The 13,537-nt window shown below is 40.1% G+C and overlaps 1 protein-coding gene across 1 annotated transcript in view; it reads left to right on the top strand.

Moving 5' to 3' along the window:
• Positions 1–3,655, top strand: part of DUSP10 (dual specificity phosphatase 10) — a 38,823-nt gene extending 35,168 nt beyond the window's left edge. The window contains exon 4 of the mRNA XM_047705156.1: positions 3,081–3,655. Within this exon, the coding sequence (XP_047561112.1) occupies positions 3,081–3,346 (266 nt within the window). The 3' untranslated portion in view covers positions 3,347–3,655. The remainder of the gene's footprint in view (positions 1–3,080) is intronic.
• Positions 3,656–13,537: the final 9,882 nt, after the last annotated feature.

Here is a 13,537-nt window from a genome sequence, read left to right as displayed (position 1 = left end):
AATGAAAAGATTGTAGGGATGCGCACGGATATGTTCTGTCCCAGAATTGCAAAAGAAGTAATGGAGAGGAAAGCCCTGGGAGGCCAGAGCTGGTGCTGTGGCTATCTGGTCGACCATGTCTGCCCTCGCCTTGCAAGAGGTAAAATACAGTGAAGACGATACCACTTCCAAACTTGCCCATTTTTCCCTTACCTGGGGCTGAATTCATCTGCACTTGGGATAGCTTCTTTATGCGAGGTTGAGGCAAAGGTGGCGTTTGCTGAAAGCCTGCTTCTGAAGAATGTTTTGCAGTAGAACAGTGCTGTCGTGAACATCTTTTACATGTCACATCAGCACAGGGGAGACAGGAGTGGAGGGCTGAGTTGTTGTTCCTTTCTACTTGCTTTGTCTCCCTTCTGAAACACTGGGTAGCAGAAGGGTATGAATGAGCATTAGCGAGATAGTACTAGATTTCATAAGACTTACCCCAAAGTCGGAAAGACCAGGTTGTGTAGCCTGAGTAGTTCCCGAGGGTGGAATTCTAATAACAGTAGACTTCAGTCTCCAGAAGGAAGTAACCACCAGCCTAACCCTAATCCTAACTTTAATTTTTGCGGCTTCTATAGCCTTGAACTGTTTTAAGGCTCAAATTATCATTTGGGGGGGACACCTGGGCACCTAGCAGATGCTCCACAGTTTTTTTTCAAGTGACTCCAACCTTCATTATCACAAAAAGGTGATCCACTACTTTTCTTAAATATTGTAGCAGGTTGTTACTGGCCTCTGTCCCAGGAAGAATGCACTCATGTTTGGTGCTCCTTTATCAGGAAAAAAAACAAAAAACAAAAATAAAACCTTGGGTCTGGTGGATTTGCTGTAGAGTTGGCAGTTCTGGTCTCGTCACCCAGCTGTTTTCCTGGCTAATTGTGCCTTCCATGCAGGACCATGGACTCTTCAGTCTGGAAGCATAGTCTGGGTGGTCACTGAACTCAGAAAAATAAAGTGACTTCTCCAAGATTGTAAGAATTGTAGTGTCGGAGAAGGGAGCAGAACGCAAGGCTCTTGACTACAAGGCAGGGGCCTTTCTACAATTCGCTGGGGCAGTGTTCCCAATGCTCTGTTAGTTCTTGAATGGCAACTAACTAATTTGTGGCTGCAAAGACACCTCAGATTCTTTATTAATTATATTTGAATCAAACTTTGAGCCCCGAGGAAGAACTGTTTGTCACCAAGTAGATGAGGAGCTTTCTGGTTGATATATGATGTTATGGCTGCAATTTTATCTGACTTAATTCCAGCTGGGGGAAGTTAAGAGATTGTTTTCCATTTAATGAGTAGCATCAGACATGCTTGTCCCAACAGGATTTCAAGCAAGGCCCCTGCATTCCTCATATGCTATTCAGACTTATCTGATTTTTTTTAAAAGGAAAACAAAACAAGTAACAAAGAGCATTTAACCTGAAGAACAATTTGGCATCACAGCCTGTATAGGCACAATGTTATTTTTGTTGTTATATCATTAGATAAACTGAAATCGTATGGTGTAGCTTTAGGGAAAGCAGCAGTTTTTGCAACCATGATGACATTTACTGAGAGTCTAATACAAACTAAGCAGAGTGTATGTTTAGGATTTAACTATGCCTATTTATTTATTCCTGAATTGGATGATATTATTCCCACATTCCCTGAGTCTTGTTAATGAGTATTCCTCCCATGATGTAGACGGGGGGGGGGGGGGGGGGGGTGTTGAAGCTCTGGGCAGTCAGGTGACTCACACTGGGTTACTCATCTAGCCTGTAGTGGAACCAGTGGTCAAACCTAGCACTTTGCAGCGCATAGTGGAGGTCAATGAATAACGTGTGCTCAAGGGAAGAAATTGCAAAAGGGAAATACTTTCTTCAGATACTTTTATCTATGAGAAGTAAGCTTAATTCACAGATTTTTAAGATGGAATTTTGCATGATGTTTGTTTTCTCAGTCTGTGGCTAGGTAGCCAATAGAACTAGTTTAACTTAGGGGCACCTGGCTGGCTCAGTTGGAAGAGCATGCAGCTCTTGATCTCTGGGTCATGAGTTCGAGCCCTGCATTGGGTGTAGAGATTACTTAAGTAAATAAATAAGCTAAAAAAAAAGTGGTTTAAGTTAGATCACTCCTCCTCACTCCCCTCCCGTGCTTTCGTCTACTTGATATTCCTTCAGGGATGCTTTCTTTGGGACGCCTTTTGGTCTAGAAGTGTGATTAAGAATCCATTTAGGCAGTGCCCATAAGCTATTCCCCTGAGCTTCTAATGTATCTGAAAACTTACAAAGTATTGCTACTTTCAGTTGCTCTGATTTCTGGGCCATCATTAGAATTCCTCCATCTTTGTTATCACCGCCATGTTGGAAGAGCACTTGGGGATGCGGGGCGGGGGGTGTTGGACAGTTCAGTGCAGGTGATGTCTTGTGCCCAAGTGCTGCAAGTCTTGAACTACATTTGCAGCAATAGCTTTTCTGGTAAGAAGCTGAACATAGCGGCTTTCTAGTTGGGTTTTATTTCTCAAATCACAGAGTTTATTAAGACTGAAATCCTTATCTATTTAATACCAGTTCCTGTACAGAACAATTCTATTATATAAAGAAAGAAATGTTTTTTTTTTTTTTCTTCCTCTATCACAGCTGGGAGAGACATTGTTAACAACACTAGTTTTGATAAACCATACAACCTAGTGATTGGAATTAACATCCTTTATCAAAAGGGTCTACTTAATCCGTGGCTTGCTTCACAGGCAAGTTAACTGTGTTGTAACTCTGGCTGCCCTAAGTGGCCACCACCTGGGCAGTGAACTGTTTCTGGGAATGATTCCTTCCCCTCATTTTCTCTTTAAATGGAGAAATGTAAATTCTTATTCATGCTAATATTGCTTTTAGCCACTTCTAGAGGTTGCAACATAATCCATACAATTAACTAGTAAATTATACCTTGTTTTAAAGCCATTTGAATTTATTTATTCTTTACTCTTTACAAAAGAGAACGTTGTTCAGTCTGGATGAAAGCTAATCTCTCTTTTTCCGTATCTTTCTTCCTTCCTGCACCTCTCGGCTTTCTCTCTCCTTTCCCAGAGGAAGCTCACCAGTGTGGGAAAGGGCTTCTCATCCATTGCCAAGCCGGGGTGTCCCGTTCTGCCACCATCGTCATTGCATACTTGATGAAGCACACTCGGATGACCATGACTGACGCCTATAAATTTGTCAAAGGCAAACGACCAATTATTTCCCCAAACCTTAACTTCATGGGGCAGTTACTGGAGTTTGAGGAAGACCTGAACAATGGTGTGACACCGCGGATCCTTACACCAAAGCTGATGGGCGTGGAAACGGTCGTCTGACACACGTCTGGATGGAAAGCATTACTTGTCTCCGTTAAGAGACAAAGAGAAAGAAGGATGGATTCTTTTTTTTCCTTTTTCTTTCTTTCTTCTTCTTCTTTTTTTCTTTTCTTTTCTTTTTTTTTTTTAGATGGGGGTCAAGTTTGTGAATGGAAACAAAACTTGTTTAATAACTTTTTACTTTTCACAAGTGTGAGAAGAAATTATCTTTTGATGCCGTTGACATTTCCTTCCCTCGAACTGATAAAGCAGGGAGGCTAGAGCTAGAGTAATTTTTTAAAGCCAACAATAAAAATATAATAAAACTCATTTCTTCCCCCCTTTTCCTTTTAAGCTATTTGTAGAGTTTATGATTAAATAGTCTGTGCAGGTTCATAGACCGAAGATACTACAACTTAAACAAATTAAAAAGAGCCAAAAGTAAGAGACAAAAAAGACATTGAATCACAAAGGCCCGAGAGCTGCCTGGGCCATCCACACAGGAAAAAAAACCCAACCAAACCAAGCCCTGTAGTACTCACTGGTGCAAAGAGAAAATCAGGGCAGCTTAAGTGGTCTAAGAACCCTCCACATTCTTAAAGAGACAAAAGATACTGTTGATTTTGTGTGTTTCATACTCTGGATTATTTTCCCCCCTTCTTTGAGTTTAAGAGGTTTTTTTTTTTTTTTTTTTTTTTGAAATAGCGAGGAACTGACCATTTTACCATATGCCTTCACTGGCTTCTTGTGCAATAATATGGTGTTTTGAGTGTGCAAACAAGTTAGAGCTGGCAGTCGATAATAGACAAATAGTGCAAATTTGCCAGCTTGGAGATAGAAAGGAATTCAATAAAAATCAATTACTTTCCTTCCCACCTTTTTCCCTTATTATTTTTTTTTATTTGATTCTGGTTACAGTGCCATAAACCTTGTTACATATGTATATCAGAATGTAAAAAAAAAAAAAAAAAGACAAAAATTTATTTAAAAATATTTTTCGCAAAAAAAAAACTTGATGTGTTTCTGTTGATTGTGTAAAAATTTATTTTCATTATATAAATGAAACTCATTTTGGGACGTGTCTTTTTTTCCTCCTCTTTAACTCAACTCAGGTTCAAGCATCTCTTACCTCTGGTAACTTGTACATGTAACATACTTGGAAACACACACGTTTTTATAAGGAGAAAGTGAGAAGAGGAAGGGAAAATATTTTTTGTTCTCAGCGTGACGCAGAGAGAATTAGCAAGGAAACCAAAGGGCTCAGGTAATCAATCTGCCTGGTTATCATCCCCCCATTCTCAAAGATCTCTACCCTCTTCTGCAAATGCAATTTTCCGCATAGGGAAAACCTCAGGTGAAGTCACTTAGAGAGATGAGGAGGATTCTACCCCAGCCTTTGAGTTCTGGTGACAGGTCACTGCCTGATTGATGGGTTAGAATTCCGTGACCTTTCCAGTGGCTGTCTGAGAAATATTTGTGACCATATGCCATTTAGGGTTTTGATAGTCCCTCCCCTGCCCTCTTGCCACTCCCCTTGTCACTTGTTCACTTGACATCTTTCAGTGACATTAACCACAGAGAGTGCAAGGCACCAAATTGAGCTCAGCATCATGAATACAACTTTCTTATCACACTTGGTTAATACATAGATGGTGTTCCATGGGGTCCCAATGCAGAGAAAAGAGGGCATGGGGCTAGGGGAAGAGTATGATCTTAAGGTTTTCTACGTTTTATTAAAATACATGTCTAGAGGGACTTGGCCAAGGAGAAGATTCACAGCAAACCGAAATTTGCCTGGGGTGAGTAACAGAATTAAAGAGTTTGGGCATGTCCAGTTCTAGATGACTACATTTGACCTATTTTTGTGATCATTGCTTAGAACTGCCATAACATAGTATTTTTTGACATTTATTTTTTAAATAGCTTTTCTACTGGAAGTGAAAAAGAAAAGTGAAGACTGAACTTAATAGAAATTAACTGAGAGCTGTTTGAATTATTTTTACAACAAAGAGTTAATCAGGTGAAAAGTAAATTTCTCTTATGGTGTTTTCTATTCTTCAGACTAATAATTCCCTTGGTGCTACAGCATATTTAAGAAGTCAAGTTGTTATGTGATTAGTGATTTAAAATACATGGTGATATACTAGGCATTTCTTTTCATTTATTCTAAATCCAAATGTTAAATTTCTGATAGAGTGTAAGGTTGGTTTTTTTTTTCCTTTCCTTTTTTTTCTTTCCTTTTTTTTTTTTTTTTAACAAAACAAGGAGAGGAATCAGTACAATTTCTGTTCTTTAGCTGCATAGAAATGATTTATGCTTTTTGAACTTGATGATTTTGAGAGTAAGACTGTCCTGGGGCAGATAGGAATCCTGCCAGCCTGCATACCAAGAATTCTGAGAGAGACTCCAGTCTTTTTTGCTAATCTGTTTTGAGTCACTTAGCCTCCATTTCTTCATGAGGAATTTGAACCACTTCATGAAAATAAAATGGATTAACCAAGCTATTGCTTTCTAAACCAGACTCCCCAGGTTTCTGGGCTTCGATAGGTGCCTCGGCTAACTGGGGAATAATTGAGTGTTGTCTTCCTGAGAAAGCAGTGTCTCTGACTGACTGAAGCACACATCATTCTCAGCATCTGGCAATGATGGTTTCGTGCTGAGTGAATTTAATGATTCAATAGAGTAAATCTGTTATGTACAGATTCAGCAGATAGAGCTGGCACTGTTACCTTAAGTTGAACAGAAAAGTAGTTTCTGTGTACATTTATTTCAACAGTTAACACTTTTCTAATCAGTGCATATTAACCAGGATACGGTGCTCGCCTTTATGCCAGCTGCTTTTGGATCAGGACAAGTGGGCAGAAGGTGGGGCAGAAAAGCTGACAAGTAGAGAAATGTACACGGGAAAATAGCAGCAATCACACATTGACAATACATGAGGAACGATGAGCTTCTGAAAAGGAAATAAAAGTATGGCGAAGAGAGAATTGGAGATTACCGTAAAACAAAAATGAAAAGCTATATTAGAATGAAGAACCGGGACCTGAGTCACACTTCAGAAGTTGATTAAGATAAAACACTGATAAATTCCTCTAACTAGATCTTCTGGATGGTGAACTATCTGGCGAACCACATGGAATAGAGATAAGCAATATGGCTTTCACCTTGCTTGTGAACAGGCTTTTGTAGATAAACCACAACATTTTATCTTTATGTTTTAGTCCCCAAACATAAAATAGCTGATCTCAGGAAATATGGGTTGATGTTTGGTTTCAAGCTCTAATCTGATACAGTCATTATATATGGATGTGAACAGAAAATGAGTATTGAGACCTGGACCCCAAAAGAATGGGCAGGAATAAAGCATTTGGAAAAAAAGACGTCCTGCCCCTATGGAGGTGGTAGGCTTCATGACAGTTGCTTCCCATGGTTCCTGATTTCCTTTTCTGTGAGAACCTTTGTACAATGTCAAGACACATGTATCAAGGTGTGTGTTGCATGGGAAGTGGAATCTGGAGAAAGATCTAGAACCCACATTTGCCTTTCAGCAATCTCAATGATGTGGGTGACTTTGAAGAAGGATCTGGTGCCCTTGTCCAGGGAGCTGAATGCGTACCTGGTACAGGACTTGCGAAACTGAAGGAGGAATAATGGAGTAATACAGGTGCTGCCCCAAGTCCAGGTGAGCCAGCAGATCAGTGAAACTGTGTGCTGAAGACCGTATTGCCTGGTGCCCTCTTCAGAGCAGAGTGGCTGCTGCTTCACTTCCTCCTTCCAAATCTCATGTAAATTTCTCTGAAAGCTAACCTTAACCCAGTGTAAAACCCAAAAGGGAAATGCAGTTTCTCATTTAGCTAAATTGATACTGTATGAAACCACCACACTCCATCCTTGCCATCTTGGCATCCACCTACACTTCTTTTAACCGTACATAACTTGCAGGCAAAGACACAGAAAAAATGATGTTTCTCTCTAATAAGATGCAGCTGTCACTTCTACACTTGTAACCCTGTCTCCAAAAAGGATACATAGCCCCACGTATTGTGACTTAACCCATCTTTGAGTGAAGTTCACTCCTCCTCTGGTTAAGATCCACTCTGCCTTTGATAACCTGTAATTTAAATACTGAGATATAAGGGTATTATAGATTGAATTATGTTTGCCCAAAAGATGTGTTTTTGAAATTTTAAAAAACCCCAGACCCCTCGTAAATGTGATCTTATTTGGAAATAAGGTCTTTGCAGATATAATCAAATTCTTAAAGCGGTCATATTGGATTAGGCTAAACCAAGTACTGCTGTCCTCATAAAAAGAGGGAAATTTGGACATACACAAAGGATCAAATGCCACATGATGAGGGTGGTAGAGATTGGAGAGATACATCTCAAATGCAGGAACACCAAAGGTTGCTGGATTATCCCTCAGAGCTTCCAAATGGAGCTAACTCTACTGATACCTTGATTTGGGACATCTAGGTTCCAGACTCTAAGAGAACAGATTTCTGTTGTTTTAAGCCACTCAGTTTGTGAGACTTTGTTACAGCAGCCCAATGAAACTAAAAGAAAAGATAACTACCTTTACCACATTTTATTTTAGATGGTAGCTGGAGGAGGAAAAAATTAATATATAATCAAATTTATTTTTATAAAAGTAAGAAATATTTGTAACTCTTACCACCCTACTTTCTACAGCTGATCATATGGTCATAGCTGATGTTTGTCACTGCCTTCTTTCATTACTCATTCCATAAACCCTTTGTCTTCAAGTACATCACCTGGTCATGGTTCCTTGCCTGTTGGGGTGACCTATCTCTTCACCTTTGAAGGATCTGAGCTTTTGGCAGTCCTGCCTACATTGGGTTGTTTTCCATTTACTTTTGTTGCAGGATGTAAGAGTGTAAAATGTGCCTTTCATCCAGATATACTTCTCACTCCTATTGTCTAGTAGTGATCCAATTTCTCCCTGATGGTCATAATTACCCCTGCCAGCTCAGTATCCCCATGTCTGTTTGTTGGTTCTTTAGCATGAGAAGCCTGAGGTGGCCAGTACACCATTATCAACTTTCAGTTTAATGGAGCTATTGCTGGATCTTCTAGAAGAAACAGCTGTCCCTTGGGAATTAGGCCTTCTAGACCAGCAGAACCCAAAGTTGCAGGGTAGGCCGAACAAATTTTGCAAGTGGATCATGAGAGGTAATGGTGAGAGAAGCTTTTTCTATTTCTATTCCTTGATTTTGGAACCCCCAATCCTGGATAAGGGAGAAACAGCAACATATATTGGTTGATAATTTAGAGAATTCCCTGCACCTTGCAGGGACATTACCCCTATTCCAAAGAGTGTCTTTACTCACATAACACAGTAACTGAATTGTCAAAAGGACCATTCCACTGCTCCAGAGTGATGGATAACTTGGTAAGACTAGCGAATTCCATCAGTATGAACTTGTTGCTACACTTCATTTGCTGCAAAATAAGTTCCTTGGCCAGAAGTGAAGTTTTATGAAATACCACGATGGTGAATAAGACATAACAATTCTATAAGTCCACAGACACTGATTTCAGTAAAAGCATTGCAGGCCAGGAAGGCGAATCCATATGAAGAGTAAGTTTCTATGGAGTGAGAACAAAAGATTTCCTCTTCCATGACAGAAGTGGTCCAATGTAAGTAACTCACCATCAGAGGCTGGCTGATTCCCTAGAAAGGATGCTATTTCAGGGGCTCAGTGTGGGCTCTGCTTTGAGTGGGTTGGATACTTAGTAGTCGCTAGAGCCGGATCAGCCATGGTGAGTAGAAATTTGTGTTGCTGAGCCCACACATACTCTCCATCTCTGCCACCATGACTACCTTGCTCATGATCCCGTTGGTCAAAGATAGTGACTACAGAAAGGGACCTGACAGAGGTCCACAGAATGTGTCTTCTTGACCATTATCAAGATCCTTCTGTGTTGAGCTTGAGCTTCGCTGAGTATTTGCATGGGACATTCTGTGTCCATTGAGAGAGTCCCATCCATTTACTTCTTCCCCAGACTTTCTTATCAGCAATGTTCCAGTCATGTTTCTTCCAACTCCCTGATCATCCATCTAAACCATTAGCCACTGCCCATGAAGCAATGTAGATTCTTACCTCTGGCTATCTTTCGTTTTAGATGCAATAATCAGTCAGGGGGTACTGCTAGAAGTTCTGTTCACTGAGGAAATTCTCCTTCATCACTATCCTGGGCCACCCCAGAGTGTGATTGTAGTGATATAGCCATTCACTTTGGATGATACCAGGATATCACACAAAACTTCCCATAAACAAAGTCAAATCTTTTCCTTTGGGTCATTGGTCAGAGAACATCCCATGAGGCCACGAGTGTGAGTTCCCAAGCATTAGAGACCATGGGTATCTGGATCACTGGCTCATTCAACTTCTTCTACCCAATCTCATAGATTCCACATCTACTTGATAGTGAAATATTGTTATTCATGCCCAACTTAGAGGTTTGGTGGGTTGACAACAGTTTTTCATGGTTAGTTCGGGTTGCATTATAACTTGATGGTCCGTGATTAAGCTTCCAGTTTCAAACTGCTATTCAAAAGAAGAACAGTTTTTCTGAAGAAACTGTCACGGTTTGTCTTCAAGATCCTAAATGTGTGCTCTGATTTACCTAGCAGGTGAATAGCACTATACAGGATCCCTGTCTAACACGCACAGTTCCAGCACTGTGGGATATACTGGATCTAGACAGAAGAGCAGCTTGCATGACAGCCTTGAACTACTGCAGAGACTTTTCTTGTTGTGCACCCCACTCACAATTAGTGATCTTTTATGGCACTTGTAAGTAGATTGGACTTGCATGCTCAAGGAGGTATATGTTTCCTCCAAAATCCAAAAAAATCTCATTAGACATCATGCTTTTTTCTTAGTGCTAGAAAGAGTCAAGTGCAGCAACTTCTCCTTCACATTGAAGCGATAACTTGGCACACTCCAAAACACTAGACCTCTAGAAATTTCACTTGGTGAATGCCTCTGAATTTTGTGGATTTCTTGTCCTCTGATATGTAAGCATCAGGATGCCTGGGTGGCTCTGTTGATTGAGCATCTGCCTTCAGCTTTGGTCATGATCCCAGCATCCTAGGATCAGCGTGGAGCCTGCTTATCCCTCTGCCTTCTGCTCCCCTGCTTGTACTCTAGCTCTCTCTCTCTCTCACTCTTTCTCTGGAAAAAAATAAGTAAATAAAGCTTTAAAAAAAATAGAATAGTTACCTCATCCTCATCACCAGGTATAGTCAGCATGATATCATTAACATACTGTACCTACATGATGTCTTATGGAAAGGATAGTCATGTATGGCCCTTGTGGACTAAATTATGACATATTATAATTATGGTTACTGTAGAATTACACTAAGTTTGAGCTTGGACAGTGAAAGCATATTACTGACCATGCCAGCTGAAAGCAAATTGCCTCTGATGGTCTTTACCAGGGGTTAGCAAATACTTTTATTTCATTTAAAATAAATATTTTAGGCTTTGCATGGCATATCATTTCTGCCATGACTATTCATAACTATTCTGTTGTAGCATAAAAGGGTCAGAGACAATAAATACATGAATGAATATATAACTGTGTTCTAACAAAATCTTATTTACAAAGAAACACTGTAGCCTGGATTTTTTTTTTTAAAGATTTTATTTATTTATTTGACAGAGAGAAATCACAAGTAGGCAGAGAGGCAGGCAGAGAGAGAGGAGGAAGCAGGCTCCCCGCTGAGCAGAGAGCCCGATGCGGGGCTCGAACCCAGGACCTGGGATCATGACCTGAGCCGAAGGCAGCGGCTTAACCCACTGAGCCACCCAGGCGCCCCTGTAGCCTGGATTTTACCCATGGGCTGTAATTTGCCAAATCTTGGTCTTCATTAACAAGTATAGGGAAGTAAGTATCTTTCAGGTCAATAATACTTTTGTGGTGCCAGGAGCTGTGTTGATTTCTCCCATCAATAAAAACATATGTGGAATAACAGCTTTAATTGGAGCCAACCCCTGATTGAGATCTTAAAAACCTGTTACCATTCTTCAAAATTCATCTCCTTCTGCATAGGGCAACTATGAGAAATAAATGGGAACAAAACAAGAATCACCATCTCTGCATCTTTTTTTTTTTTTTTTTTTTAAGTCCTTGTTGGCAGTCCTAATCTCCACAATCTCTTTGGGAGTGCAATATTGCTTTTTGTTTACTATTTTGGCATGTAGCTTATTGCTGTAAACAAAGTGCTGAAAAATTAGTGACTTAAAATAATAACAGTAATTTGTTTTATTCATTAAGGGGAAATTCAGTTGGGTTCAACAGAGACAGTTCATCTCTGATAAACTCACCAGGATAAGAAATGTCATCTGGGATGGAGAATCTACTCCCAAGATGTCTTGCTCAAGTACTTCTTATGTTTGCCTTGGATCTCAGGCATGGTTGTCCAGTGGATATCCTGGCTCCTCATCACAATGGCCTCTCCATGGGGATGTCGGGCTTCCTGAAAACATGGCAGCTCTTTTTCAAGAAGCCTGGTGAAAAGCTGCAAAACTTCAAGATCACCTAGATACAGAAGTCCCATTATCAAGTGAATCACTAATACGAGCTCAGATTCAAGGAGAGGGACATTATACTCCACGTCTCAGTGACAAGAATGGCAAAGAATTTGTGGCCATCTGTAGTCTATCACCGTTCCTTGCACAACAAAGCTGATATGTAGAAAAGTAAGGAAATAGTAATGTGGAAATGATGGTAAAGAAAGGAATAATGTTAGTTTTCTGCATAAACTACCTTAAATAGTGTTGTAGTTCAAGGATAACATGTGAACTCCACTCTTGACCCAAAGATTATCTTTTTCCATCCTTGAAACCCAAGCCCTAAGGAACGGAAATAAAGACACCAGAGGAGAGTTATATCGATGTTATGGTTTTATGTGTATCTTGTTCCAGTAGGAGTGTCAGTTTCTTAAGAACTAAATAACCCATTTTCTTATTTTATCCAGATAAGACTTCTACGACATAACAGATTTTTGGAGTGACTGCTTTGAAAGTATTTTATATTCCATAACTCACAGCTAATTCTTTGAACTGCCTTTTCCTCCCTTTGGCTTGATATACTATAAAGACAAATCTGAATGTTCCTCAAGGGGGAAAAAAAGTCAACATAGATGTTGTATCTATATATGCTATAGACAATGTCTAAAGTATTAGTGACCAGACTACTGGCCTGGTATCAGAACCTGGAATAATCCCTCACCCCTGGGAGAATGGATGCCCCACTTGGATGCACAGAGCATGAGTTTTTGGCCTTTGTGCCTTGGTTCTTGGATTCTTATTAGCCAACTGTGGGATCTGGGAAATAGTCTTTGCTTTATCTTTGTTTACTCAGAAGTAGACCATGAGGATGAATTCCAGAACAAGTAGTTGAGTAGGTGATCTCTGATAAAGCCAGTAGGGGAGAGGGGAACTGACATTGGGTAGGGAAAGAAGTCAATGAAGAGGTTACCATTGTGAACTGGAGCTTCCTTCCAGTGTAGAACATGAAACTCAGAATTATCCTCACAAAAGGTGAAGGAGCTGGGGAATTTAGATGAAGGTTAATTGGGTAGGGGAGGAAGCATCAGTTCCTGGCACTTCTAGTCTTTGAGGGCAAGCAGAGTGACCAGAGAAAGTCCTTAGGCAAAAAGTCACAGTTCCTGGCACTTAAAAGTCAGGCTGACCTGTCTTCCTGGAAATGGTTGCAACAGGGAATAGGGAGAGTGCTGACTGTATATATCTCTTATCGGCCCCACAGCTGTTGGAGTAGCTCAGTGGTTCCTTGGGGGTCCTTGACCTTTCAACCAGACACTGAGTCCCAATGAGAATAGATATTTAAAGAAGAATAGGATGTCTTCCCATATTCATTCAAAAATCCAGAATATCTACTTGTCTTCTGTCTCATTTCATTCATCAACTCTCTCTCTCTCTCTCTCTCTCTATATATATATATATATATACTACATAAATATGTATAGAGATATACCTCTATACATATGTATAAATCTGATTAGACCCTATATCCTGCATTCTTCTAATTCTTATCTAATTTCTTTCTCATCCTTTTTACTAAGAGTTAAACTTGCTAAATAACAGTCTACTTCCAAAGGGTATTTATTGGATCTATATTATTCTATTGATCATTGGCTCTGTACATATTCAGACTC

The sequence above is a fragment of the Lutra lutra genome, chromosome 15 (genome assembly GCF_902655055.1).
Source record: "Lutra lutra chromosome 15, mLutLut1.2, whole genome shotgun sequence".
Classification (NCBI taxonomy): domain Eukaryota; kingdom Metazoa; phylum Chordata; class Mammalia; order Carnivora; family Mustelidae; genus Lutra; species Lutra lutra.
Note: the sequence above shows the minus strand (reverse complement) of the source record. Positions and strands in the feature narration are given on the sequence as shown.